Source organism: Leptodactylus fuscus, chromosome 9, assembly GCF_031893055.1.
Source record: "Leptodactylus fuscus isolate aLepFus1 chromosome 9, aLepFus1.hap2, whole genome shotgun sequence".
NCBI classification, from domain to species: domain Eukaryota; kingdom Metazoa; phylum Chordata; class Amphibia; order Anura; family Leptodactylidae; genus Leptodactylus; species Leptodactylus fuscus.
In genome coordinates this window covers 17,386,715-17,413,979 of record NC_134273.1, presented here as the reverse complement: position 1 = coordinate 17,413,979, position 27,265 = coordinate 17,386,715, and the positions used below count along the sequence as shown (strand labels likewise).

Genomic DNA, 27,265 nt, shown 5'->3' with positions numbered 1-27,265 from the left:
CTGACCACCTATCTGTTCCTGACCACCTATCTGTTCCTGACTTCCTATTCCTGACCTCTATCTGTTCCTGACCTTCTATCTGTTCCTGACCACCTATCTGTTCCTGACCTTCTATCTGTTCCTGACCACCTATCTGTTCCTGACCTCCTATCTGTTCCTGACCTCCTATCTGTTCCTGACCTCCTATCTGTTCCTGACTTCCTATCTGTTCCTGACTTCCTATCTGTTCCTGACCACCTATCTGTTCCTGACCTCTATCTGTTCCTGACCTTCTATCTGTTCCTGACCACCTATCTGTTCCTGACCTCCTATCTGTTCCTAACCTCCTATCTGTTCCTGACCTCTATCTGTTCCTGACCACCTATCTGTTCCTGACCACCTATCTGTTCCTGACTTCCTATTCCTGACCTCTATCTGTTCCTGACCTTCTATCTGTTCCTGACCACCTATCTGTTCCTGACCTTCTATCTGTTCCTGACCACCTATCTGTTCCTGACCTCCTATCTGTTCCTGACCTCCTATCTGTTCCTGACCTCCTATCTGTTCCTGACTTCCTATCTGTTCCTGACTTCCTATCTGTTCCTGACCACCTATCTGTTCCTGACCTCTATCTGTTCCTGACCTTCTATCTGTTCCTGACCACCTATCTGTTCCTGACCTCCTATCTGTTCCTAACCTCCTATCTGTTCCTGACTTCCTATCTGTTCCTGACCACCTATCTGTTCCTGACCTCTATCTGTTCCTGACCTTCTATCTGTTCCTGACCACCTATCTGTTCCTGACCTCCTATCTGTTCCTGACCTCCTATCTGTTCCTGACCTCCTATCTGTTCCTGACCTCCTATCTGTTCCTGACCACCTATCTGTTCCTGACCTCTATCTGTTCCTGACCTCCTATCTGTTCCTGACCTCTATCTGTTCCTGACCACCTATCTGTTCCTGACCACCTATCTGTTCCTGACCTCTATCTGTTCCTGACCTTCTATCTGTTCCTGACCACCTATCTGTTCCTGACCTCCTATCTGTTCCTGACCTCCTATCTGTTCCTGACCTCCTATCTGTTCCTGACCTCCTATCTGTTCATGACCACCTATCTGTTCCTGACCTCTATCTGTTCCTGACCACCTATCTGTTCCTGACCACCTATCTGTTCCTGACCTTCTATCTGTTCCTGACCACCTATCTGTTCCTGACCTCTATCTGTTCCTGACCACCTATCTATTCCTGACCACCTATCTGTTCCTAACCTCCTATCTGTTCCTGACCTCCTATCTGTTCCTGACCACCTATCTGTTCCTGACCTCCTATCTGTTCCTGACCATGAACAATGTCTGACCATCCTGATTGTTGGCCTGTATATCCACTATCCTCCTGCCTGATCCCTGGTACTTCTCACTGGATTCTTAAGGCCCGCTTGCGAAGCTGCTACCCACACCAGAGGTAGTGACCAGCAACAAAGTCTAGATCTCCATACGGAGCTTAATGGGTCAAGACTGGGGAGGCTACTTATATGTATGTAAAAAGCAATGGTACCGCACAATCAAAAAGGTGTAGCGTGATGAGACCCCACAGCAAAATATGAAAAAATGCTGCTGCACACACTAAATTGCAAGGGGTGCAATTAATTTATTTACAAGGTCAAACTTGGTGTTTACAATCGTTGTGCAATGGACATAAGAAAATCGGCATACAAGAAGAACAACAGATCAATAATCCTTTTAACGTTTCGGTCGTTCGACCTTCATCAGAACTGATCTAAGAGTTGGTAGCCAGCCGGTATAAGCTGTCCAAGGCGTGGGGCGGCTACTTAGACTTGGGAGTAGCCAAAATTAAAATGGGTCTGGTAGTACAATGGGCCCACACCCACTGGCTATTATAAGGGGTATGTTGCTATAAGACATCTCTGATGGCGGCTTATCTCCCTTGAGAACAAAAGGACTGGTCATGTTGAAATTCAACATGCCCAACCCTTCATTTTCTTGGTATATGTCACTGTGGGAAAGTCTGGGAAACCTCATACATTTATCCACAGAATAAGACAAAGATGGCATCCCATGGCTAGACAATAAGTGTCCGATCACTGGGTGACCCAAGAAGTTGACCCTAAGTGCCCCATGGGAATAGATCAGTGGTGCTCTATTCTTTTCTAAGTGACTCCCAAAACGGCAACCTCATAGAGGTGAGTGTGATCTAGCACGAGCGCCACCACTCCAGTCACAAAGGGTGGTTCTCATGGGTGCTGGGGGCCATTGCAGTCAAACCCATTCACTTCTATGGGACTCCAGTAACAGAAATCTATGGCAGTCCCATAGAAGTCAATGGAGTAACAGTGTATCCAGAGTGTGATAACACTACAACCACAATCTGATGCCACTATACCCACCCTACTCCATTATCACGAATTTCATCGGCCTCACCGTAACCCAGGAGAATAATTAAGTGTACCCGTCATCAGAATGTGGGACCTTATGTGGGACAGACAGGTTCACACCACAATGATTAACCCTATGTTAATACATAGGCAGGAATAGATTCTGGGTCTTACAGAAATGTCGTTCCAAAACTTGGCCACGTCATGGTCATTGGCACGCAGGAATTCCGTAAACCAGCGGATGGAGCGTTTGCTGCCTCGGTCTTCAGTCTCGTCCCGCTCAAAGTTCTCATTGTGTTTGTTGACTGAGTAGTTAGTCAGGTGCATGTACAGCTGGCTCTGAAAAAGAAGCGAGCAAGGGTTATGACAATGGACAGCCTAGCGCCCACTGCTGGGGGCACATGGTAAGTGCAAGGAAAATTAGTTGACCTGTAACAGGGCATCATGTAGGTCACGATTATGGGGACAGTGTCCCTTTAAAACAGGAGCGTAAAGCATTAACCTCCGCAGGCTGCGTCGGCTGCGGCATCATCACAGTAATTCGACATCAAGATGTTCCCGTCTTGTGAGTGGTAAATTTCACCTGAGCAATAATTATATGAAATAAGAATTTGTGCCGGGTATTAGCACATCTTCAGCAATGCGAAATCCGACTGTCATCATCAATAGTGTTTTATGTGCCAGAGAAAATGTTTTTACAAATTACACCTCTCCATCTGTCCTGGCTTGGATCGTCTGTCGGCTCGGGTCTAGCTGCTCACTGCCTGCACATGGAGACGTCTAGTGACAGAATGTATTATGGGAAGACAGTAGGAGGCTGTGACTAGCGGCAGATCGCCTCAGAAATGGACTGGGGTGTTAAAGGGAGTCTGTCACAAGAACCCAGCATATAGTCCAGCCCTGCAGATAGATAGGTTATGGCCATCAGACCCCAGTATATCACCCCAGCCCTGCAGATAGATAGGTTATGGCCACCAGACCCCAGTATATCACCCCAGCCCTGCAGATAGATAGGTTATGGCCACCAGACCCCAGTATATCACCCCAGCCCTGCAGATAGATAGGTTAGTGTCACCAGAACCAGCATATCACCCCAGCCCTGCAGATAGATAGGTTACTGTCACCAGACCCAGCATATCACCCCAGTCCTGCAGATAGATAGGTTACAGTCACCAGACCCAGCATATCACCCCAGCTCTGCAGATAGATAGGTTAGTGTCACCAGACCCCAGTATATCACCCCAGCCCTGCAGATAGATAGGTTAGTGTCACCAGAACCTAGCATATAGTCCAGCTCCGCAGATAGATAGGTTACTGTCACCTAGATCAAATGGAGTCTTTTCCTTGAGAATCAATCTCCACTGCTGAGATATCGACTTTTTTTGTCAATAGGAAAATGAGCTCTTTGGTGCAGTTGGGGTGTTGTCACTTACCTCTTTGCAGTAATGCAATACCCTTGTTGCTCCAAAGAGCTCATTTGCATATTAAAAAAAAACACAACTTCTCAGTAACAGAAGCAGCTATTCACAAGGAGAAGACAACATTTGATTCAGATGACCCCTATCTATCTGCAGGGCTGGGGTGATATGCTGGGTCTGGTGACACTAACCTATCTATCTGCAGGGCTGAGGTGATATGCTGGGTCTGGTGACTATAACCTATCTATCCGCAGGGCTGGGGTGATATGCTGGTTCTGGTGACAGTAACCTATCTATCTGCAGGGCTGGGGTGATATGCTGGGTCTGGTGACACTAACCTATCTATCTGCAGGGCTGGGGTGATATGCTGGTTCTGGTGACTGTAACCTATCTATCTGCAGGGCTGGGGTGATATGCTTTGGTCTGGTGACACTAACCTATCTATCTGCAGGGCCGGGGTGATATGCTGGTTCTGGTGACTGTAACCTATCTATCTGCAGGGCTGGGGTGATATGCTGGGGTCTGGTGACACTAACCTATCTATCTGCAGGGCTGGGGTGATATGCTGGTTCTGGTGACTATAACCTATGTATCTGCAGGGCTGGGGTGATATGCTGGGGTCTGGTGACAGTAACCTATCTATCTGCAGGGCTGGGGTGATATGCTGGTTCTGGTGACAGTAACCTATCTATCTGCAGGGCTGGGGTGATATGCTGGTTCTGGTGACACTAACCTATCTATCTGCAGGGCTGGGGTGATATACTGGTTCTGGTGACAGTAACCTATCTATCTGCAGGGCTGGGGTGATATGCTGGTTCTGGTGACACTAACCTATCTATCTGCAAGGCTGGGGTGATATGCTGGTTCTGGTGACTATAACCTATCTATCTGCAGGGCTGAGGTTGAGATGCTGGGTACTGGTGACACACTCCCTTTAATTGAAGCCAGAGGACGAACTTGAAGCTCCTGAGCTCAAAAGCAAAGCTTGTAATATGGTAATTTGCCGTTCATGTGCCATATATAATACCAATACTAGGTAGCAGAACAGCAGTGGCCCCATACAGCACCAGGACCGGCAGCGCTGCACCTCCTGCACAAACCCTAAAAAGGCCATAAAAAATCAGATATGTAATTCAGAGATAAAAATCAGGGGGTCAGGAATGGCAATGGGGTCCCGGTATTATAGGTAGGACTGCCACCATAGCACCCTGACAGCTATCTGATGCTATATGTGAGCCACCATTAGGGTACATCCCATGTATCTGCAATGAATCTCTATGACATGTCGGGTATGCAGAAAATCTGTCGGACAATTCGTCAGCATATATGTCGGCAGAGATTCTACAGTTAACAAATATACCTCTTTTGTATGTAAATTGTCATTTTATTCATATGCAAATGATGATAAAGTGCTATGTGGGCGTGTCTTAGCTTGCCTGGGCTTGGGTCTCACTTCTACATTCCCACTTTCTGCTCATTTGCATATGAATAAATCAGCGATTTCCGTGATATCTGCTCCCTGTATGGCGGCCCATTGTGTACGCCCGCCATGTTATCCCTCATCACACACATTATGATCCATAACCGTATCCCATGGACTTGCCCACCTCTGCTATGGGGCTCCCAGAAGGGGGGACAAGTCTGAGGCTCCTGATTTGGACTGTTTAGGTTTCCATCTTTCATGTATGGGGCGTCTTCCGGATCGCATGTTTATTTTGAAACATTAAAAACCTGCATAATTTATCAAAAAGTCATCTAAACACAGGCAGTGCACACACACGCAACAGCTAGAAGGGTCCCGGGTAGGTAAAACAAACATATGTGGATTTATGACGGCCGAGCTGTCAGGACAATCACAGGAACACATAACAAGTCAACAAGCGGCAAAAAGTTTCATCAATGCCCATATGTCCTGTGTGTATGTGTGCGAGATAATGGCGGCTTGTATCAGGCAGAGGAGGAAAATGTTCATTGTCATAAAGCGAAAACTTACAGGAATTATGATGGGAACAGAAGTCGCTGCAGCCACAGCAATGTCCGGGCCGTGTAACCTGTCTGCCACCTAGTGGGGAGTCGGAGTATTACATAATCATCTGCAATTCTTCAGTCTGTGAAGTGTCGAAGGAAATCAGAATATATAGAGGGAACCCAAGCAAATACCAGAGGACCATATGGAATATTATCTATCTATCTATCTATCTATCTATCTATCTATCTATCTATCTATCTCCTATCTATCTATCTCCTATCTATCTATCTATCTCCTATCTATCTATCTATCTATCTATCTATCTCCTATCTATCTATCTCCTATCTATCTATTATTTATTGTCTCTATCTATCTATCTCCTATCTATCTATCTCTGTATTATCTATCTATCTATTATTTATTGTATCTATCTATCTATCTATCTATCTCTGTATTATCTATCTATCTATCTATCTATCTATCTATCTATCTATCTCCTATCTATCTATCTATCTATCCATCCATCCATCCATCCCTGTATTATCTATCTATTTCATCTATCTATCTATCTGACATCTTTCTATCCTTAGGATAGGTCATCAATTAAAGTTTGGCAGGGTTCCAGCGATTTGAAGAGGTTGCAGTGTTCGGTGAGGGCTGTGGTCTCTTCAGTACATACCCACCATAGTGCCACACATTTGTCTGGTGGCTGTGCTTGGTATTGCAGCTCAGGGCTCGTTCACATCTGCGCCCGATCCCCGTTTTGCAGGTTTCCGTTTCCTGCACAAAACTGGTCAGGAGACGGAAACCTGCCGGCATCTTTCAATCCCATTCATTTTATGCTCTTCACGGCGAAACCGTTTTTTTTTTTTAACCGGACACAGAGTTGGACATGCAATACTCTGTGTTTGGTTTAAAAAAAAAAACGTTTTCGCCACGGAGAGCTGAAAATGCTCACCGTCGCTCACGGCCGACTCGGCATGACAGGTGTGAACCCAGCATCAGGCCATTCATATTGCTGTGATCATTCCACAAAACTAATGAATGTGACGTCACTTGGCCTGTGAATCAACTAAATCAAATAAAAGCTCCTGAAACATCCCTTTAATTGTGACTGTGCCTGTTACTTCAGCTCAGACACCTGAACGGCACCAACCTTCAGCGCCAGGTACAGTCACTACCAATAGTACAGCGCTATACCTAGCCAGCAGTGACACATGGTGTGTGGGTACTACTGTACAATACGTGTGAATGGGGCCCATTTGGGCATTTTCTTTATTTTGTGACAACATTGTTTCATATATGTAACTTTATTGCTTTTATATCATTTTTATCCTCACGTTGAGCGTCCATTTTTCATCATATCGATATACGCCAGACCTTCCTCCATACTTCATTTACCAAGAACCTTTAATCCCGACCGCTGCCCCGAAAGATCTTAATATGATTAAAGTCAGCGAAATCCATAAAAATCGTCGCCAGCTGTAAAGCGTCCATGACGGCCATCAATAACATGTCCTATAGGGCCGTCAGGGGGATCACACGCTACACTTTGCCTTATTAACTTTGTAGGGCCCCCGGTTAATGAATGGATCCTCGGGGAGCGCCTTCATCTTGACAAATCTCCAGATGTTTTTACTTAGTGAATCTTTTCCGCATTTTTTTCGCCTCCTCAAGATAGATCATATTTTACAAGGCTTTATCCCCGTCCGGGATGTTCTATCGTTATTCATAATTATATTGTTTACTTGGCTGCGGCCTCGGTTCCTGCCATTTATAATCCATAATTACAATAAATGATAGCGCGCGCCGTGCCGTGTTTACCTCGTGACGAGTTTACTTTAAGAGCGTGTTGTGTAGGTAAGGACGGGGGCTGGATATGAATGGGTGGTCCGAGCGGGCGCGGGTAATGGGCCGTGTGGATGATACATTAGTTACATGATCGCTCGTTTTTGGAAAATGTACGAGGCGCCGTCGTAGATCCTCTTCGAAGCAAAAAGTTTTATTTGGAGGTCAAAGGGTTAAACTGCGTTACAAGGGATATTCCCATTCTATAAAGGGATATTCCGCCATTTTATGACCCTTGGGACACATCCCCCTTCATTCTCCGGGATCCCAGAGATCAGCTCACCACCAATCCCTTATAAGACAAAGATCCCCTCTCAGCTCATCTCCTTAACGCAGCGCCCCTTGGAAAGCTACGTGAGAATTTCGATCTTTAAATACCCACACCGCAGCCATAATGGTGCAGCCACAACGCCACTGCCATGATGGCTGGATTTGTGAAGATTTGACCAGGAGGGAGCAGAAACCTCTCTGATCCCGGGCATTGGCCGTTCAGAGGTTACCAGGGATTATTCACTTGCATTTTGCGAGATATTAGCGACTCCCATGCGGCGAGAAGTTTTCAAAAATATTTTGAAAAGTTTAGATAAAATATAAAAATTCAGATTGCCAAAAATAATCAAAAATTCTCCAATTCCGCTAGATGATTTTTTACAGCACATGATACGGAATATTACTGTAAATGAAGCCATCAGGAAAGAGAATTTTTTTATGGCAACTTGGATCTGCTGCTCTGTAGTCATATAGAATAGTGACAGGAAGGAAGAGAAAGAAAGAAATAGGAGATACATAGATAGCTAGATAACAGATAGATAGATAGATAGATAGATAGATAGATAGATAGATAGATAGGAGATAGATAGATAGAGTAGGAAAATAGATATATAGAATAGATAGATAGATAGATAGATAGATAGATAGATAGATAGATAGATAGATAGATAGGAGATAGATAGATAGATAGATAGATAGATAGATAGATAGATAGGAGATAGATAGATAGATAGATAGATAGATAGGAGATAGATAGATAGAGTAGGAAAATAGATATATAGAATAGATAGATAGATAGATAGATAGATAGATAGATAGATAGGAGATAGATAGATAGATAGATAGATAGGAGATAGATAGATAGATAGATAGATAGCTAGATAGATAGATAGATAGGAGATAGATAGATAGATAGATAGATAGGAGATAGATAGATAGATAGATAGATAGATAGATAGATAGATAGATAATAGATAGATAGATATGAGAGAGATAGATAGATAGATAGGAGATAGATAGATAGATAGATAGATAGATAGATAGATAGATAGATAGATATGACATAGATAGATAGATAGATAGATAGCAGATAGATAGATAGATAGATGATAGATAGATAGATAATAATATAATAATACATTTTATTTATATAGCGCCAACATATTCCGCAGCGCTGTACAATTTATAGGGTTCAGATACAGACATACATAACAAAGAACGTCATTTCACACAATGGGACTGAGGGCCCTGCTCAAAAGAGCTTACAATCTATGAGGTAGAGGGGGTGACACAAGAGGTAGCAGGGGCGGCATTGCTTATACAGTGTTCAGACAATTTTGTGCATTAGGAATTGTGATAGGCTTGTCTGAAAAGATGCGTCTTTAGTTTGCGTTTGAAACTGTAGAAGTTGGGAGTTAATCTTATTGTCCGGGGTAGAGCATTCCAGAGAAGTGGTGCAGCTCGGGAGAAGTCTTGTATACGAGCATGGGAGGTTCTGATAATAGAGGATGTAAGTGTTAGGTCATTGAGTGAGCGGAGAACACGGGTTGGGCGGTAAACAGAGATGAGGGAAGAAATGTAGGGAGGTGCAGCATTATGGAGAGCCTTGTGGATGAGAGTAATAACTTTATATTTTATTCTATAATGAATAGGCAGCCAATGTAGTGACTGGCATAGACCAGAGGTGTCGCTGTAGTGTCTAGCCTGATAGATGAGCCTGGCCGCTGCATTCAGAATAGATTGTAGAGGGGAGAGTTTAGTGAGGGTGTCACGGGATGGTTAGAGTCCGGCAATAGGCAATGTGTAATATATATTTCATGTGGAATGTATTCTCTAACCTGTTGTAAACATCAGTGTGTAGTTGGCTGATTCGGGTCTAGTGTGTTAGCACATTGTATGCAAATCCCTCTAACTAGTGAGGACCAGTGAGGACAATGGGTGGAGATAATCTGATCAGTGTCTCCAAGAAGATGTTGGACTGTGCATTGTTCAAAAGAGACAGGGAGTCTGCTCTCCTTGGCATAGGTGAGGGGGGAAGGATCTGTGACTCAGCCCTTCCCACCCCCAGGTATAGGTGTAACAGTCTTAGTATATAGTATATAGCTAGCAGTTAGTATGTGTTAGCCGGCCTGTGCACAGCTCTGCAGAGAGCCAGGACTTAGTTACAGGACCAAGGAACCAAAGCTATCATTGGATTGTGACTTCTGTGGACTTATTGTTATTACGGTTGATGTGACCGCCGCCGGCTACTTTGTGGATTACAATAAATTGCTGTTGTCTCCCGACCTCTTGCGTCCGTGTTGATTCAAAAGACCATCCGGAGGAAGACGTATACCTTTGCTCCGTGACAGAGGGGAAGACCGATTAGTAAGGAGTTACAGTAGTCAAGGCGAGAATGAATCAGAGAGACAATAAGTGTCTTTAGTGTATCTCTGGTAAGGAAAGGGCGTATTCTGGAGATGTTTTTGAGGTGGAGGTGACATGAACGTGCGAGTGATTCAATATGAGGGGTGAAGGAAAGGTCTGCGTCAAATATGACCCCAAGGCAGCGGGCATGCTGCCTAGGAATTATAGTAAGGCCTGAGACTGCAATGGATATATCAGGGACAGATCTGTTAGATGGTGGAAACAGTAGTAGTTCAGTCTTAGAGAGATTTAGTTTCAGATAGAGCGAGGACATGATATTAGAGACAGCAGAGAGACAGTCACTGGTGTTCTGTATGAGTGCAGGGGTGATGTCACGGGAAGATGTGTATAATTGGGTGTCATCAGCATAAAGATGGTACCTGAAGCCAAATCTGGCGATGGTTTGTCCAATGGGGGCTGTGTAGAGAGAAAAGAGCAGGGGGCCGAGGACCGAGCCCTGAGGAACCCCAACAGCAAGGGAAAGAGGGGAGGAAACAGAGCCCGCAAATGATACACTGAAAGTGCGGTCTGAGAGATAAGAGGAGAACCAGGAGAGCGCAGTGTCATTGAGGCCGACTGAGCGGAGCATAGTGAGGAGGAGATGATGGTCAACAGTGTCAAAAGCTGCAGAGAGGTCCAGAAGAATAAGAAGAGAGAAGTCACCATTGGATTTAGCCTTTAGTAGATCATTAGAGACTTTTGTGAGAGCTGTTTCAGTAGAGTGCAGAGCACGGAAACCAGATTGTAAGGGGTCAAGCAGAGAGATAGCAGAGAGATAACGGATTAACCGAGAATAAACCAGGCGTTCCAAAAGTTTAGAGATGAAGGGGAGGTTAGAGACGGGTCGATAGTTAGCAGCACAGGATGGGTCCAGGGAGGGTTTTTTCAGTAGCGGGGTTATAACAGCATGCTTGAAGGAGGATGGGAAGATTCCAGAAGAGAGAGAGAGGTTAAATATTTTAGTAAGGTAAGTAGTGACAGCAGGGGACAGAGATTGGAGAAGGTGTGAGGGGAAGGGGTCACTACTGCAGGTTGTGGGGCGAGATGAAGAAAGTAGCTGGGAAACTTCCTCTTCTGTGACAGGTTCAAAAGATGAGAATGGACAGTCTAAAGTGCGGCTGGTGAGGGGATCAGTACTATCGTAGGTGTGGGAGTCAATTCCACCTGGGGCTTGGGCAGTAATTTCCTGACGGATCTTATCAATTTTATCATGGAAATACATGGCCAGGTCATCAGCACTAAGGTCTGTGAATGGCGTCTGCACCTTGGGTGTGAGTAAGGAGTGAAAGGTTTCAAAAAGCCTTTTAGGGTTGCTGGAGAGAGAAGAGATGAGGGCGGTGAAATAGTCTTGTTTGGCGAGGTAAAGGGCAGAGCTATATGTTTTAAGCATAAACTTGAAGTGGAGGAAATCTGCAGGTGAGCGTGATTTTCTCCAGAGACGTTCGGCACACCTAGAGCAGCGCTGAAGAAATCGTGTCTGTGGCGTGTGCCAGGGCTGCTGCCTCCTATGTGGGACTTTACAAGTGGAGGGGGGAGCAACCTCATCCAATGCATTTTTGAGGGTTTCATTATAGTGACTGGTGGCCAGATTGGGACAGGAGATTGAAGAGATGGGGGACAGGGAGGACTGTAGAGTATCTGAGAGGTGCTGGGTGTCAATAGCACGCAAGTTCCTATATGTGTAATGGGTAGGGGCGTCTTGTGAAGGGGAGAGAGCACTGATGGTGAGAGATAGAAGATTGTGGTCAGAAAGCGGCAGAGAAGAGTTAGAAAATTTAGAGACTGTGAGGAGTCGATGGAAGACTAGATCAATCGTGTTACCGTCTATATGTGTGGCGGAAGAAGAACATTGTGAGAGACCAAGAGAAGTGGTAGATAGATAGATAGATAGATAGATAGATAGATAGATAGATAGATAGATATGACATAGATAGATAGATAGATAGATAGATAGATAGATGATAGATAGATAGATAGATAGATAGATAGATAGATGATAGATAGAGACATAGGAGATAGATAGATAGATAGATAGATAGATAGATAGATAGATAGATAGATATGACATAGATAGATAGAGAGATAGATAGATAGATAGATAGATAGATAGATATGACATAGATAGATAGAGAGATAGATAGATAGATAGATATGACATAGATAGATAGAGAGATAGATAGATAGATAGATAGATAGATAGATAGATATGACATAGATAGAGAGATAGATAGATAGATAGATAGATATGACATAGATAGATAGAGAGATAGATAGATAGATAGATAGATAGATAGATAGATAGATAGACCTGGAACCCTTGGAGATCTTTTGTGACATGTGGAGAAGCTTGGCAGAGAATGTTTACCCCAGCACAGGGTGAATTAAGCATTATATAGTATCATGTCCTATCAGTGGGTGATCTGTATGATGGAGGACAGGTCTGCCGGGGCCAGAGACACTCTATGTGACTGTACACACAAAGGCTACAACATGACTAGACACAGCACAATGTAATATATACATATGACATCACAAGTATGGGCAAAAACTGACTTGTTGACTTTTGCAGCCCACAGTCTACCATCTCCAAATGAGGCACAGAATGGGAGCATGGCAGGGGCAAGACCACCAACCCCATGAAATGTATTAGCCAGTAAGAAGCTGATATAGACTCCTGTTTAGGTGCACAGACCCTGTAAGATTTGTGTGAGTGGTGGAAACCATGTCATAAACTGTGATGGGGCAAGAACTATCAAGACCACCATAGAAAATGCCCATCCTGATCAGCCCTCATTTGGGTAAGCAATAGACCACACATCTCTATGGACATGCTACTGTTTTAGACTAAGGCCCCGCGTTGCCGAAACGCAGCCTTTTTTTGTCGCAACGTTTTTGGGGTTTTTTTAGCCAAATTCAGGACTAGATTGAGCAGAAGGGAGAAGTATAAGAACTTCCTATATAGTTCCCATTCCTTTTGTAGCCATTCTTGGCTTTGGCTCAAAAAAATCGCACCTCTGTCATCCTTCTTCTGAAATGGCAAGAATAATCCCATGGACAGTGTTCCTGTACTGTAGAGCAGCGTTACAGTATTCTATGTGTCCACTAGATGGCAGCAACATTCTCCAGTGATGAGCGGTGATAACAGACACTGTTAAAGGGATCTGTGGGACAACATATGGACAACTTACCCTTAAGAGATGTATTTTATTATTTATTTTGCCTTCTTATGGGTTAATAATGTGTGATTGGTGGAAATCCAACAGAAAGTTTGCAGAATTTTCTTCTGTGAACTCTCTGTTGCAGTTATACCTATGGGAAAACCGCCGGCGTTTCAGTAGGCATAAGTGACATGCTGCGATTACCGAAACTGCGCCTGTTTTGGAAATCACGGACTTGCAGGACTTTGTATCTGGCCAAGAAAAACGTTTGCCCCACGGAGAGGCTGCATACGGACACCGGACACCCATTCAAATGAATGGGTTTTAAAACTAACCGCCGGCGGGCAGACACGGGCTCAAGTGTGAACGCTCCCTTAATATGTATTAAATACGCATATTAGAGAAGGCTCCCACCACTCATTGATAGTAGTACAGAAAAGGTTACGAATACAATACACATTTCTGATTTATACATACCGTACTTTATCATCGTTCCTAATTCAATTAACTCCCTGTGGTGTATTGACAACGGGCACTGAAGCGCGATCAGACATTCGATCCTGCGAGGATTACACTCAGGGACTGTTGGAATCTAACTGAGGTGACGTCAATGTAATATTTACCTTGCTTGCAAGGTCCTGACAGCCGTGCAATTCTCATTGGACAAGGTTCCACGCGGCGACCAGGACCTTGCAAGCGAGGTAGTTTGAGAGGTGCATGTACCGCAGCGTAACACAGTACCACCGCCGGGAGGGATTTGTGGGAGACGGTATAGCGGGTGGCGGTTTGTTATTGAAAAGGCGGATGGCGGATGCTACCCCGATCTCTCCCATGCCAGGGGTTGCCGACCCCTGGAATAGAAAATGTTCTTGGTATTGCAGCTCAGCCTCATTCTCTTAATTGGGACTGAGCTGCTTCAATACCATGTGACTGATGAACGTGATGTCATTAACCCAGGATGGACAACACACTGGCCTCACAACAGGGGGATAAGAACAATGGAAAGACGGACCCCTAAAACAGCGGTTACACACAAACACCAGCGGATCCCTCTGGGTGTCCGCCATTTTCATACTGAAAGTATAGAAAAAAGTCAGGGGTTTTCTCTCCGTCAATTTCAGATGGTTTCTGAATTGGAGACTCCACCACAGATGCGAAGCCTAAACTTAATAACACCCAGTTTTCCCAGACATCCCTGATTCGGATGTCCAAAAGTTGTTTGAGAGATTGTCCAGGATGTAAATATACGTAACTGCTTTCTTCTAGATACAGCACCACACCCGACTCATGGACTCTATCAGGTACTGCAGCTGAGATCCCCTGAAATGAATAGGAATAAGGGCTCATTCACATCTGCGCCCGGTCTCCGTTCTGCAGGTTTCCGTTTCCTGCACAAAACAGAGGCAGGAGACGGAAACCTGCAGGACTCTTTCATACCCATTCATTTGAATGGGTTTGAAAGATGTCCGGCCGTGAGCGCCGGTGAGCGTTTTATGCTCTCTGCCGCGAAACTGGTTTTTTTTAAATCGGACACAGAGTCGGACATGCAGTACTCTGTGTCCGGTTTAAAAAAAAAAAAACGTTTTCGCAGCAGAGAGCATAAAACGCTCACCGGCGCTCACGGCTGGACCCGGTCTGACAGGTTTCCGTCTTCTGAATGCAGAAGACAAAAAGCTCAGAACGGAGTCCGGGCACTAGTGTGAACCCAGCGTAAGCTGTAATAACCTGTGGATAGGTGTGCATCGGCATCTCGTCACGGATACCGCTTCTGATTAAGCCCGAATGCATGGGCCTAAGCAGCAGAGTGTGTTGAGCCGCGGACGCCGCCTTTGACTCAGCCGCAGAATCCGCGTGAAGAAAGGGCATGATGCTTTTTTTTCCCCATTTTGCAGGCGGATTTTGAAGCAGATCTACAAGGTTACGTGATGATGTAACAACATGCCAAATGTATCAAAATGAGTGAAAAGGAGCCATAAAGAACTTTCATATAGTAACCAGATTCCAGCTCCTGAGGCTCTTCAGAAAATGAATGCAGCCACCTTCACCTTTCCCTTACACCAGTTTTGTTAAATCTTCCCATGGATAAAACTCACCAGATTTGATTCTGAAGGAGGATGATACTTCTCCGTGCCCATCCTGACCAGCCCGTCATTATACAAAAATATCCTCAGGGGGTCGCAGGACGTCACCAGGATGTAGATGCGCAAATCAAACTTGTATCCTTCCAGCAAAAAGGGTTTGTCGAGATATTCCTGAACTATGAGATGGTCCTGAGCCTGCAGCTTCTCTCCGTTCCGGATCAGCGATATCCTGATGGAAAGAGCAGAGAGAACAGAATATTTTTAGTTCTCAGTTACAGCAAGAAAGTTCTTTGCTAACCCTTGAGAGGTGGTGAGATTTTTATTAAGGGAACAGCTCAGCTCATTTGTGCCAAACCCGGCATTGTCCCTTTTCTTGGGTATTAGGGGTTTAAATGTTGAAAGTGTGTGAAGACTAAGCAGAAGCTGCTGCTGATTTTGAGGCAGGTTCCAAAATCGGGTAGATTTTACCCTGGTTCTGTCTCTTATTGCATTGAATGGAGGGGGCAGAGCTGGAATTAGGATGCTGAAAAAATAAAGACCCTATTTCACCTTGCCGCAGATACTACGGCTGATTCAGCAGCGGAAAGACGCAGCAGAAGCGGGATTGGGGGGCATAAAATGAGGAATCTGGGGCAGACGTCTGCAAATTTTTGTTTATATAGCCCCGACATATTCCAGGGCAGCTTATAAATTATAGTGTGTCCCTGTACAGACAAAATGAGACAATAGAGAATAATAAAAGAGTGAGGGTCCTGCTCACGTAAGCTAACAACCTATGGGGTAGAAGGCTAACCCTACCAGCCCCTTATGAATAGTCTAGTACCACCACATCAGGGGTGCCAGAAAAAGTCAGGTACCATCCGACCCCGACTATCCAAATTGACGGCTGGATTATGGGATCCCATAAGTGGTCTGATGGTACCCGGCTCTTCCAGGTATCCCTGATGTATTAGATAGCACTAAGCCTCTGTATTACTTAAAAATAAGTTGAGACAACTCCATTGCCAAGGCGGTTAAATATGTATAAAAAAATACACACAAAATTTTTTTTTTCGTGTCTTTATGCATATGAGGTTTTATCTACCACTAGAAAGTCATCAGTGTGCACAATTCAGCGCACTGTCTCAGTATGTGCCCCGGGCTGGAGTTATCAGTGTCATTAGTTTCGGCACTGATATCTCCCTCACTGTCAGAAGGGAGTTTCTAACAGTCTAGTATCATCGCTACCCCCTGACAGTATTGGTGCATAGCCTGTACTGTCAGAAGGGGCGTTCCTTACCACCCAGCCCCGGGGCACATACAGAATTCAGCACACTGACAGCTTTCTAGCGGTATATAAGACCATATATACATCAGGTCCTCTGTAATATATTCCCCCCAAAGTGTACAATATCTATTAGCAGGCTTACTTTGCGGAATAATTTTGCGCCAATGTTTTTGAAAATGAGGGTGCAAACAGCCGCATCAGAAGCCTACATGCAACATTGTGCACCTAAAATGTACCTATTTTAGCCCAGAATTCAGACGCAGTCACTAAATCCCCCACCACCACCACCACTGTGTGCCTGCACAGGATTCCCTCTTTTTTTGAATCCATCTGTCCTCCTCCGCTCACCCAATTCTCTTTTCCTAATAAATCTGTGATGCTACTGAAGCTTGCACCACATTTATCAGAACATTTTTGTAACTTTTCCTCCCAATTACTGACAGCTCCAGTCATTAGGTCTAATACAGGAAGCATGACTAAGAATGTTAACTATCGCGGACTACGTATCAATCCATTATTAATAACACGAAAAATTGCTTTCCAATTATTACTGACATATCATGCAGGACATCCTAACAGCCAAATAAAAGCTGTCAAATAAATGACTTGGTGATGCATGACGGCACAGATGGCTCCGACTGTCTAGTGCACCTTAGCCAATGAAAGGAGCACATTGCTGACATCATCGGGGACACAAACGTAAGGCCAGGGTCACATGCCGTGGACATGCTGCATCTTTTCCTGAAAGTCGCTGCTGCAAAATATATCAAAATGGGGTGCATTTTGTAACAGCGCTCCCGTAGGAATTACCGCAGGACTCCTTCTGTATCGCAAAGTAAACCTGCAAGCCAGGATTTAGGTGCAGCATGTAGATGACTTTCTGTTTGGACTTGTACAAGGGTGCGTTCACATCTACATCCTCTGACCTATTCTTCGGGTCCATCGTAGGACAAGAAAAACGGAATACACAGTAAAGCCAGAGAACAACGGATCCCAAGGAACTCCACCGACTATAATGGAGTCCATTAGGTACCCGCTGTCCTCTCCCTCATATCGCTGGATGCAGACTCTATGCAAGATGGACAGGAGCGTAAATGTGACTCTTCCGTAACACAGTGGTGACTGTGCCAGTTGCTAACCTTCTGTGTGTATCCAGCCTTAAAGATCACCTTTCACGTCCTCTGACATAGACGGTATTATAAACTGCTAGAAAAGTGGCTGAGCACTAAATTCAGTGCATTGTCAACTTTGTCAGCACCGACATCCCTTCACTGTCAGAAGGCCGGCCTTACAGCTCAGTATTATCATTGGGCTATGAGGAACTCCCTTCCTCTACATCAATATAACACTATGTAAGTTTAGTGTCAGGGGGCGTTCCTGTGAGATGTAAGGCCGGCCCCTCTGACAGTGCAGAGATATTGGTACTAAAAGTAACATCTCTGATATCTCTGCAACCAGGGCACATACCAGCAAAGCTGACAGTGCACTGTATTCAATAGTATAGCACCAGAGGACATGAAAGGTTCTCTCTAATGTGATTTTCTAGAATAATAACTTGATTGCGAGGGTCCTAACCCTCACTCATGTGTTTGCAATGCATTGGTCAAAGGACTGAATGCCCAAAATGACACATTCTAAAGGTGAATATTTTTGAAAGCAAACTTTATAGCCCAGTGTCATTTCCAGAATTTAATCCTATATCCTACTAATCCTACTAATATTATATGAAAGTTTGTGGGTTTGGATGTTTGTTCCTCAATCATGCAAAAACGGCTGAATGGATTTGCCTGAAATTTGCCACATACATAGATAGGAACCCCGATTAAAACATAGGCTACTTTTTATCTCGGTAAATGACGTCCCTACATGACTGCTATGAAGGAATTTAGGTTCACACAACATCTAAAGGACCTGTGAAGATGTCATCACAGGTCCTTGAGCCGTTCTCCGATAGGATCAGGCTATGCGGTGGGCGGAGCTACATACTAATTTGTGGGCGGAGCTATATTAGATGAGGCTGGACAGTGTGAAAGCTGAAAAAAGTGGAGTCTCATGGAAGATAAGGAGACTACAGAACATACAGGCTGTGTCTGGGCAAGAGGAGTATATCAGGTGTAGAGTTTCAGTGAGTACGACGGGGAATGTGTTGTTCTGACTCTGATGGGGGAGGGGGGAGAACTGTGGCACAGAAGCTGCTCAACACTCTCACACAAGACAACCCCTGTAATCCAAATTGCCAGATGTAGCAGAGCTGAGACAGTGTGGTAGCAGTTTGTGTGCGTAATACTGGGGCATGTGCTGTTCGGGCTCTGCTGGGGGGGTAACACAGACGCTGCTAGGACACTCACACAAGACAACCCCTCTGATCCAAATTGCCACATGTAGCAGAGCTGAGGCAGCGCGGTAGCACAGCTTGCTCTGCTTTCCATAGGAATGTACATACAGCTGCATCTGCTGCGCATATCCACAGATGTAGCAGAGCAGAGACGCAGATGCAAGCGGATCATCGCCAACCGCATTTCACTAAATATAAGCGGCTCATCGCCAACAACAACCCGCAGACAAAGTCGCGGGCAGAAGCTAGTATTCTATAATGAAGGTCTAGCACACCTTTCCAATAGGAACCCAAAGGGGCCAAAACACGTGTGCTCGCTGGGGTATCTATCATCAGATCGAAGCCCAATCTTTTTTGAGAAGCATACCCTATATATGAGAAGGGGGAAAGCTATTCTACTTCTCCCCCGTGTGTAGTCCCAGGTTCTGCTCCCATCTCCACATCTCCCAAAAAATAGGAGCATACAGTCCTATGAAAAAGTTTGGGCACCCCTATTAATCTTAATCATTTTTAGTTCTAAATATTTTGGTATTTGCAACAGCCATTTCAGTTTGATATATCTAATAACTGATGGACACAGTAATATTTCAGGATTGAAATGAGGTTTATTGTACTAACAGAAAATGTGCAATATGCATTAAACCAAAATTTGACCGGTGCAAAAGTATGGGCACCTCAACAGAAAAGTGACATTAATATTTAGTAGATCCTCCTTTTGCAAATATAACAGCCTCTAGTCACTTCCTGTAGCTTTTAATCAGTTCCTGGATCCTGGATAAAGGTATTTTGGACAAACAATTCAAGTTCAGTTACGTTAGATGGTCGCCGAGCATGGACAGCCCGCTTCAAATCATCCCACAGATGTTCAATGATATTCAGGTCTGGGGACTGGGATGGCCATTCCAGAACATTGTAATTGTTCCTCTGCATGAATGCCTGAGTTGATTTGGAGCAGTGTTTTGGATCATTGTCTTGCTGAAATATCCATCCCCGGCGTAACTTCAACTTCGTCACTGATTCTTGAACATTATTCTCAAGAATCTGCTGATACTGAGTGGAATCCATGCGACCCTCAACTTTAACAAGATTCCCGATGCCGGCATTGGCCACACAGCCCCAAAGCATGATGGAACCTCCACCAAATTTTACAGTGGGTAGCAAGTGTTTTTCTTGGAATGCTGTTTCTTTTTGGACGCCATACATAACGCCTTTTTTATAACCAAACAACTCAATCTTTGTTTCCAAAATGAAGTTGGCTTCTCCAAATGTGCTTTTGCATACCTCAGGCAACTCTATTTGTGGCGTACGTGCAGAAACGGCTTCTTTCTCATCACTCTCCCATACAGCTTCTCCTTGTGCAAAGTGCGCTGTATTGCTGACCGATGCACAGTGACACCATCTGCAGCAAGATGATGCTGCAGCTCTTTGGAGGTGGTCTGTGGATTGTCCTTGACTGTTCTCACCATTCTTCTTCTCTGCCTTTCTGATATTTTTCTTGGCCTGCCACTTCTGGGCTTAACAAGAACTGTCCCTGTGGTCTTCCATTTTCTTACTATGTTCCTCACAGTGGAAACTGACAGGTTAAATCTCTGAGACAACATTTTGTATCCTTCCCCTGAACAACTATGTTGAACAATCTTTGTTTTCAGATCATTTGAGAGCGGGCTGTCCATGTTCGGCGACCATCAAACTTAACGGAACTTGAATTGTTTTGTAGAAAGAAATGGTCCAAAATACCTTCATCCAGGATCCAGGAACTGATTAAAAGCTACAGGAAGTGACTAGAGGCTGTTATCTTTGCAAAAGGAGGATGTACTAAATATTAATGTCACTTTTCTGTTGAGGTGCCCATATTTTTGCACCGGTCAAATTTTGGTTTAATGCATATTGCACATTTTCTGTTAGTACAATAAACCTCATTTCAATCCTGAAATATTACTGTGTCCATCAGTTATTAGATATATCAAACTGAAATGGCTGTTGCAAACACCAAAATATTTAGAACTAAAAATGATTAAGATTAATTGGGGTGCCCAAACTTTTTCATAGGACTGTATTATCTGAATATAAGGAAACTCATTCCTCACACAACAAAAGCCGACTTCCTTTGGAGAAGTTCTCAAGATACAGTCTAGAGGTTACACTGCCAAGGTGAAGAGGAAAGGTGACAGGGGACGGCCCTGCCAGACCCCAGACAATCCACCATTGGCCGTAATCCTGGAAGTCACCACTGAGTAGAGAAGAGGTGAAGCACGGACCTTGCCACATCAATTCAGTAAGATGGTCATTACATTCACCTCTTCAGTACCTCCTAATCCGTATAGACCAGAGACCCCCTTTCAAACTACGATGAATGAATGTTGGATTACCCGTGACCCATGGCTCCGTTGGCCGGCTTGATAATAAAGGTTTTCTGCTTCCTTTTCTTCTTCAGTTCTTTCACATAATTTTGGTACTGAGTGTATTCTGCTGGGAATATCCAGGTGCGGGGAATAAAGCTGTATTCATGAGGTTGACACTTGATCATTCTGGAAAACACAAAACAGTTCTGAGCAGAGAGTAGTTTGCCATGCAACATGTACACATTACAATACTATGTGGGAGTCGGGGGACCCTTATAAAAATTGTGTGCGTGTACATGAATATAAGAAAGATGAGAAACAGTGTTTGGAAATATGTCATATACGCAGGTGCAAAAACTCAAAGTCCCATGCGTTACCAGCTGCCAGGGTCTTAATGGGAAAGGCATAGACGAAAATGTGGCTAGACATGAGATATGAGGACAGCCAAAATGTAACTCTGGACCTGGCATATCTCTATACTGGTTTTGTATGGATCACATTTCAATCAGGAGATGTCATAAGGGTCAAATTAATGGGGGGCTGCTGCAAGCAGGACTTTTCTCTCCCCAGTTTTCCACCTTTTTCGTGCAGAAACCCAGCAGACCCCATTATAGTCTCCGCAGGTAACCACTCTCTTAAGTAAATTAGGTTCCACTTGAGGACCCAACAAACAGAACCTGAACGCAGATGGAGCCTAGAGTAAGTTATAAAATGTAAAGTACACTGTAGCTAGTCTTCAAAATCTATGGTAGTACAATGTGTTTCCATCGACCCCGTCATTATGAATGCCTTGAAGATTAAACAGTATGACTTACTTGGTCATGTTTCTGGAAAGACAGTCCTTCCGACAGATCTCTCCCATCCCAGGGAAATGGTTGATTCTCTGAAAGAATAAATAGAAAGTCTTGAGAATCTGCAAGGAGTTTGTATGTTCTCCCCGTGTTCACGTGGGTTTCCTTCGGGTACTCCCATATAGATACTGATAGGGAATGTAGATTGTGAGTCCTATATGGGACAGTGACGGACGATGTCTGTAAAGCGCTGCGGAATATGTTGGCGCTATATAAGTAAGCATAATACATAAATAGACAAGACACTGGTGGTATATGATAGTGGAACCATAGACATCTTCTGTAGAACCAAATCACTATATGGCCTGTGTACACAACAGAACCATATGTACGGATTGTGTACAGGCTCAGCATGCTGCTGTACAGGCTCTATCAGGTGCCATAGGGTATGTTCACACAGTAGAATTTCACAATGATTTTGAGACAGATTCCTCCTCAAAATCAAGACCAAATTCCACCCTCAATCTGCCGCACACTGTTTTCTATCGGAGACAGAGATGAAAGCAGGATGCGGAATAAATAAACAGATATCACCGTAAAGTCTGCAGCTCAAGGGTGGGTTCACATCTGCGCCCTGGTCTCTGCTTTGTGGGTTTCTGTCCTGTGCCCCGAGAAACTGGACAGGGGACGGAAACCCGGCGGTCAGTTTTCAAACCCATTCACTTGAATGGGTTTGCAAAGTGACGGCCCGTGTGCGTCTTCTGCCTGTCTGCAGCAAAACCGTTTTTTTTTTAGCCGGACACAAAGTTGGACATGCAAAAACAGTTTTGCCGCAAACAGGCAGAAGGCGCTCATGGGCGGTCACTTTGCAAACCCATTCAACTGTATAGGTTTGAAAACTGAGTGGCGGGTTTCCGTCCCCTGTCCAGTTTCTTGGGGCAGAAGACGGAAACCCGCCAGATTGGCTAAAGTGGAAACCAGGCGCAGATGTGAACCCGCCCTCATTCAGTCCCAGAGTTTTTGTTACAAGCCAGTTCTATTAAACAGGAAGTGAAAGCTGGAGGGGTGGACATGGACTCCTGCCTAAGGGCCCCTTCAGACGGAGGATACGCTGTCTGATTTTGAACGTGTAGACGTTCCGAATCACTAGCGTTTAGTAGGAGGTCCCATTGCTTTCTATGGGAGCCGGCATACGCGCGCTCCCCATAGAAATGAATGGGAAAAAGCAGCCCATTCATTTCTATGGGGAGCGCAAGTATGCCGGCTCCCATAGAAAGCAATGGGACCTGCTCTTAAACGCTGCTGATTCGGAACGTCTACACGTTCAAAATCAGACAGCGTATCCTCCATCTGAAGGGGACCTAATACTCCTCTTCCATTTCTGCCTTGTGAACAGAACCATATACTGTATATGGGAACATTCCTAAGGCTTCCAACCCAAGTGAACCAAATAATATGGCCGCTGAGCGCATACATACGGTAATTTATACATTATATACATCCTATATTACCTGATAGTTCCTGAGCTCAGCAATCTTCTCATGTTGTACGGCACAGTCACTCCAGATAAGGTTAGCAGTCTCATCATCATCCCGGCTCTTCACAAAATGCATCTCTTCAATGACTACACGGACTGGAATAAACCACACACACAATGAGAGGAATAAATCCTACACGGCTGAGCCTCACCATTGTTATGTTATACCGTATGCTGTAGAACTACAACCCCCAGCAGGTTAGAACCGCCGCACTGTGTAGCCCACATGTCCTATGCAGTCATGATAGATGATGCAGACTCGAACTGCTGTCCATCATCATTGTACAGATTGAAGGGAATCATATGGACCTTGTTAGACTTGGGTGAATATCATGATGTATGTATGGGTGCTCTTTACACCTCTATCCAGTGAATAGGGGGCACGACTGACATAAACATTGGGAACTTTCCTGCCACATCTTTTAATATTTGCAAATGATGTAGTAAAATATTCTGAATTATTGTGCATTTCCCAGCCTCTGTAAAACAGGGCTGACTATGCCAGGAAACCCATAGCCAGCCCCTATAGAGGCATATGGTGGCCATGAATTACAAAGCGGCGCAGTAAACAAGCCCTGGGCCGCCCCGCTCCAGGGGTCCGGGGATGTGAAAAAACAGTGTGCCACATTATCACCCAAAACTGGAGTAGTTTGGATAACACATTTTTCCCATTGAATGAACAGCATGGTGTTGGTGCCAACTGGAGTAGAAGAGGGCTCAGGAACCCCATTTTAGTGATCGAAGGGGGTCCAGGCGATCCCGAGCGATCACACATTTGGGTAATAAATGTCTATTGTGATACACGACTTGGTTTAAGATGCCACCGCATAACTCATTGTACCAACACCTACCAATCTCATACTTGGTTCCGGCAACGTTGGCGGTGATGATGCCAGTTTTCCGCTTTTTTCGGATCTTTCTCCTGTGAGAGCCATTGGACTGATAAGGCAAAGCCGTACCTAAGGACAAGCTGGATGTCGCATCTTCCAAACGAGAAGAACAAATAAAGTCACAATTGACAGAAAATGACAAAACACTTCCATCCATTTACATCAGGCGTGACAATGGAATGAATGTGAAAACACAAATGTCATACCAGACTCATTAGGCAAGGATGGCATGATGGCCAGTGATACGGCAATGTGGGGTCAGGAGAACACACTGGACATCCGTACCCAGCTCACAAGAACCGGTCGTCATATCATTCCTGGAAGGTTACACTCTCTGCTAGGACATCACGCGACTGGCGGAAAGTTACCAAACCTTAAAGAAAGTAAAAAAGAGTCATGGTTAATGCATAAACCTAACAATGAGTGCTAATACTACTTGCCCTATGGTGGTACATTGCACCTTTGAGTCTTAAAAGCTTGTATTAGTTATATAAAGGTCACACCTATTTTTAGTATAGCCCCGCCCTGGTGGCAGAATAAACAGCTGCCAGGCATAGTTGGATTTCATCACACCTAACATCTGCTATAAAAACATATCTATATAAGGCCACGTACACATCTGTGGCAGAGTCTCACAAAGTCCGTCGAAAATCGATGGATGAAAAAGTGTTACAAGTCCGAATTCTGCATTCAGGGGTTACAGATAAAAAAAAGACACCAGATGAATCCATACATAATACACACAGTGATGTCACAGTACAGGGATAATACACACAGTGATGTCACAGTACAGGGATAATACACACAGTGATGTCACAGTACAGAGATAATACACACAGTGATGTCACAGTACAGAGATAATACACACAGTGATGTCACAGTGCAGAGATAATACACACAGTGATGTCACAGTACAGGGATAATACACACAGTGATGTCACAGTACAGGATAATACACACAGTGATGTCACAGTACAGGATAATACACACAGTGATGTCACAGTACAGGATAATACACACAGTGATGTCACAGTACAGGGATAATACACACAGTGATGTCACAGTACAGGGATAATACACACAGTGATGTCACAGTACAGAGATAATACACACAGTGATGTCACAGTACAGGATAATACACACAGTGATGTCACAGTACAGGGATAATACACAGTGATGTCACAGTACAGAGATAATACACACAGTGATGTCACAGTACAGGGATAATATATACAATGATGTCACAGTACAGGGATAATACACACAGTGATGTCACAGTATAGAGATAATACACACAGTGATGTCACAGTACAGGATAATACACACAGTGATGTCACAGTACAGAGATAATACACACAGTGATGTCACAGTACAGAGATAATACACACAGTGATGTCACAGTACAGAGATAATACACACAGTGATGTCACAGTACAGGGATAATACACACAGTGATGTCACAGTACAGGGATAATACGCACAGTGATGTCGCAGTACAGGGATAATACACACAGTGATGTCACAGTACAGAGATAATACACAGTGATGTCACAGTACAGAGATAATACACACAGTGATGTCACAGTACAGGGATAATACACACAGTGATGTCACAGTACAGGGATAATACACACAGTGATGTCACAGTACAGGGATAATACGCACAGTGATGTCACAGTACAGAGATAATACACAGTGATGTCACAGTACAGGGATAATACACACAGTGATGTCACAGTACAGGGATAATACACACAGTGATGTCACAGTACAGGATAATACACACAGTGATGTCACAGTACAGGATAATACACACAGTGATGTCACAGTACAGAGATAGTACACACAGTGATGTCACAGTACAGGGATAATACACACAGTGATGTCACAGTACAGGATAATACACACAGTGATGTCACAGTACAGAGATAATATACATCATAGAATTGGGATAATGCATACACAAAAACATGACTATGTACCCTGTGTCATCACAGCATATGAAGGAAGTAATGTTATGATGTCACATATAGGCATTCTGATGTCCCAGAAGAGTAATGGAGGAGCAGTATCCATAGTTTTTATTATTGTATTGTATTGTATTATAGTATTTTATTATTGCCTGATAGGTCTTAGCGGAATTGGCTCCCTTAGTTGTTGGGTCTGATAGAAGCTGTGAGATCTGCTGCTCAAAGCCTAAGGACAGGTAAATAATCCCCTAGTCCTCTATGATGGGGCGGAGGGAAGATTTTATTTTTGCTATTAGGCCTTCTATGTAAGGGAAAGGAGTCATCGGATACAGACATGTGACTGGCACATGAAATACAGGAAATGATTCAGGGCAGGACTGAAACTGAAGAAGAATTCGACTAAAACCGGCAAGACTAAATTATACACAATGCAGGAGCCAGCCGGTCTAATCTTAGTGTCGGCAGGGCGCATTAAGGAGGCATGAACGTATTAGGTGCCAGCAGTATTTTTGGGCACATATTTGCTGCTGACCTCCTGGGATTCATTCAGTCATCATTTAGTATAATAGAAAATAGCCAAAAATGGCAAAGAAAAGTAGATTTAATGGAGAAG

At 44.2% G+C, this 27,265-nt stretch overlaps 1 protein-coding gene across 1 annotated transcript in view; it reads right to left on the bottom strand.

Annotated features, from left to right (window-relative positions):
* Positions 1-27,265, bottom strand: part of TTLL7 (tubulin tyrosine ligase like 7) — a 131,878-nt gene that overhangs the window by 78,878 nt on the left and 25,735 nt on the right. The window contains exons 2-8 of the mRNA XM_075287036.1: positions 24,889-25,055; positions 24,644-24,775; positions 23,767-23,888; positions 22,280-22,347; positions 21,492-21,650; positions 15,533-15,749; positions 2,545-2,709 (exon numbers count right to left, since the gene is read on the bottom strand). Coding sequence (XP_075143137.1) covers positions 2,545-2,709; positions 15,533-15,749; positions 21,492-21,650; positions 22,280-22,347; positions 23,767-23,888; positions 24,644-24,775; positions 24,889-24,913 — 888 coding nt within the window. The 5' untranslated portion in view covers positions 24,914-25,055. The remainder of the gene's footprint in view (positions 1-2,544; positions 2,710-15,532; positions 15,750-21,491; positions 21,651-22,279; positions 22,348-23,766; positions 23,889-24,643; positions 24,776-24,888; positions 25,056-27,265) is intronic.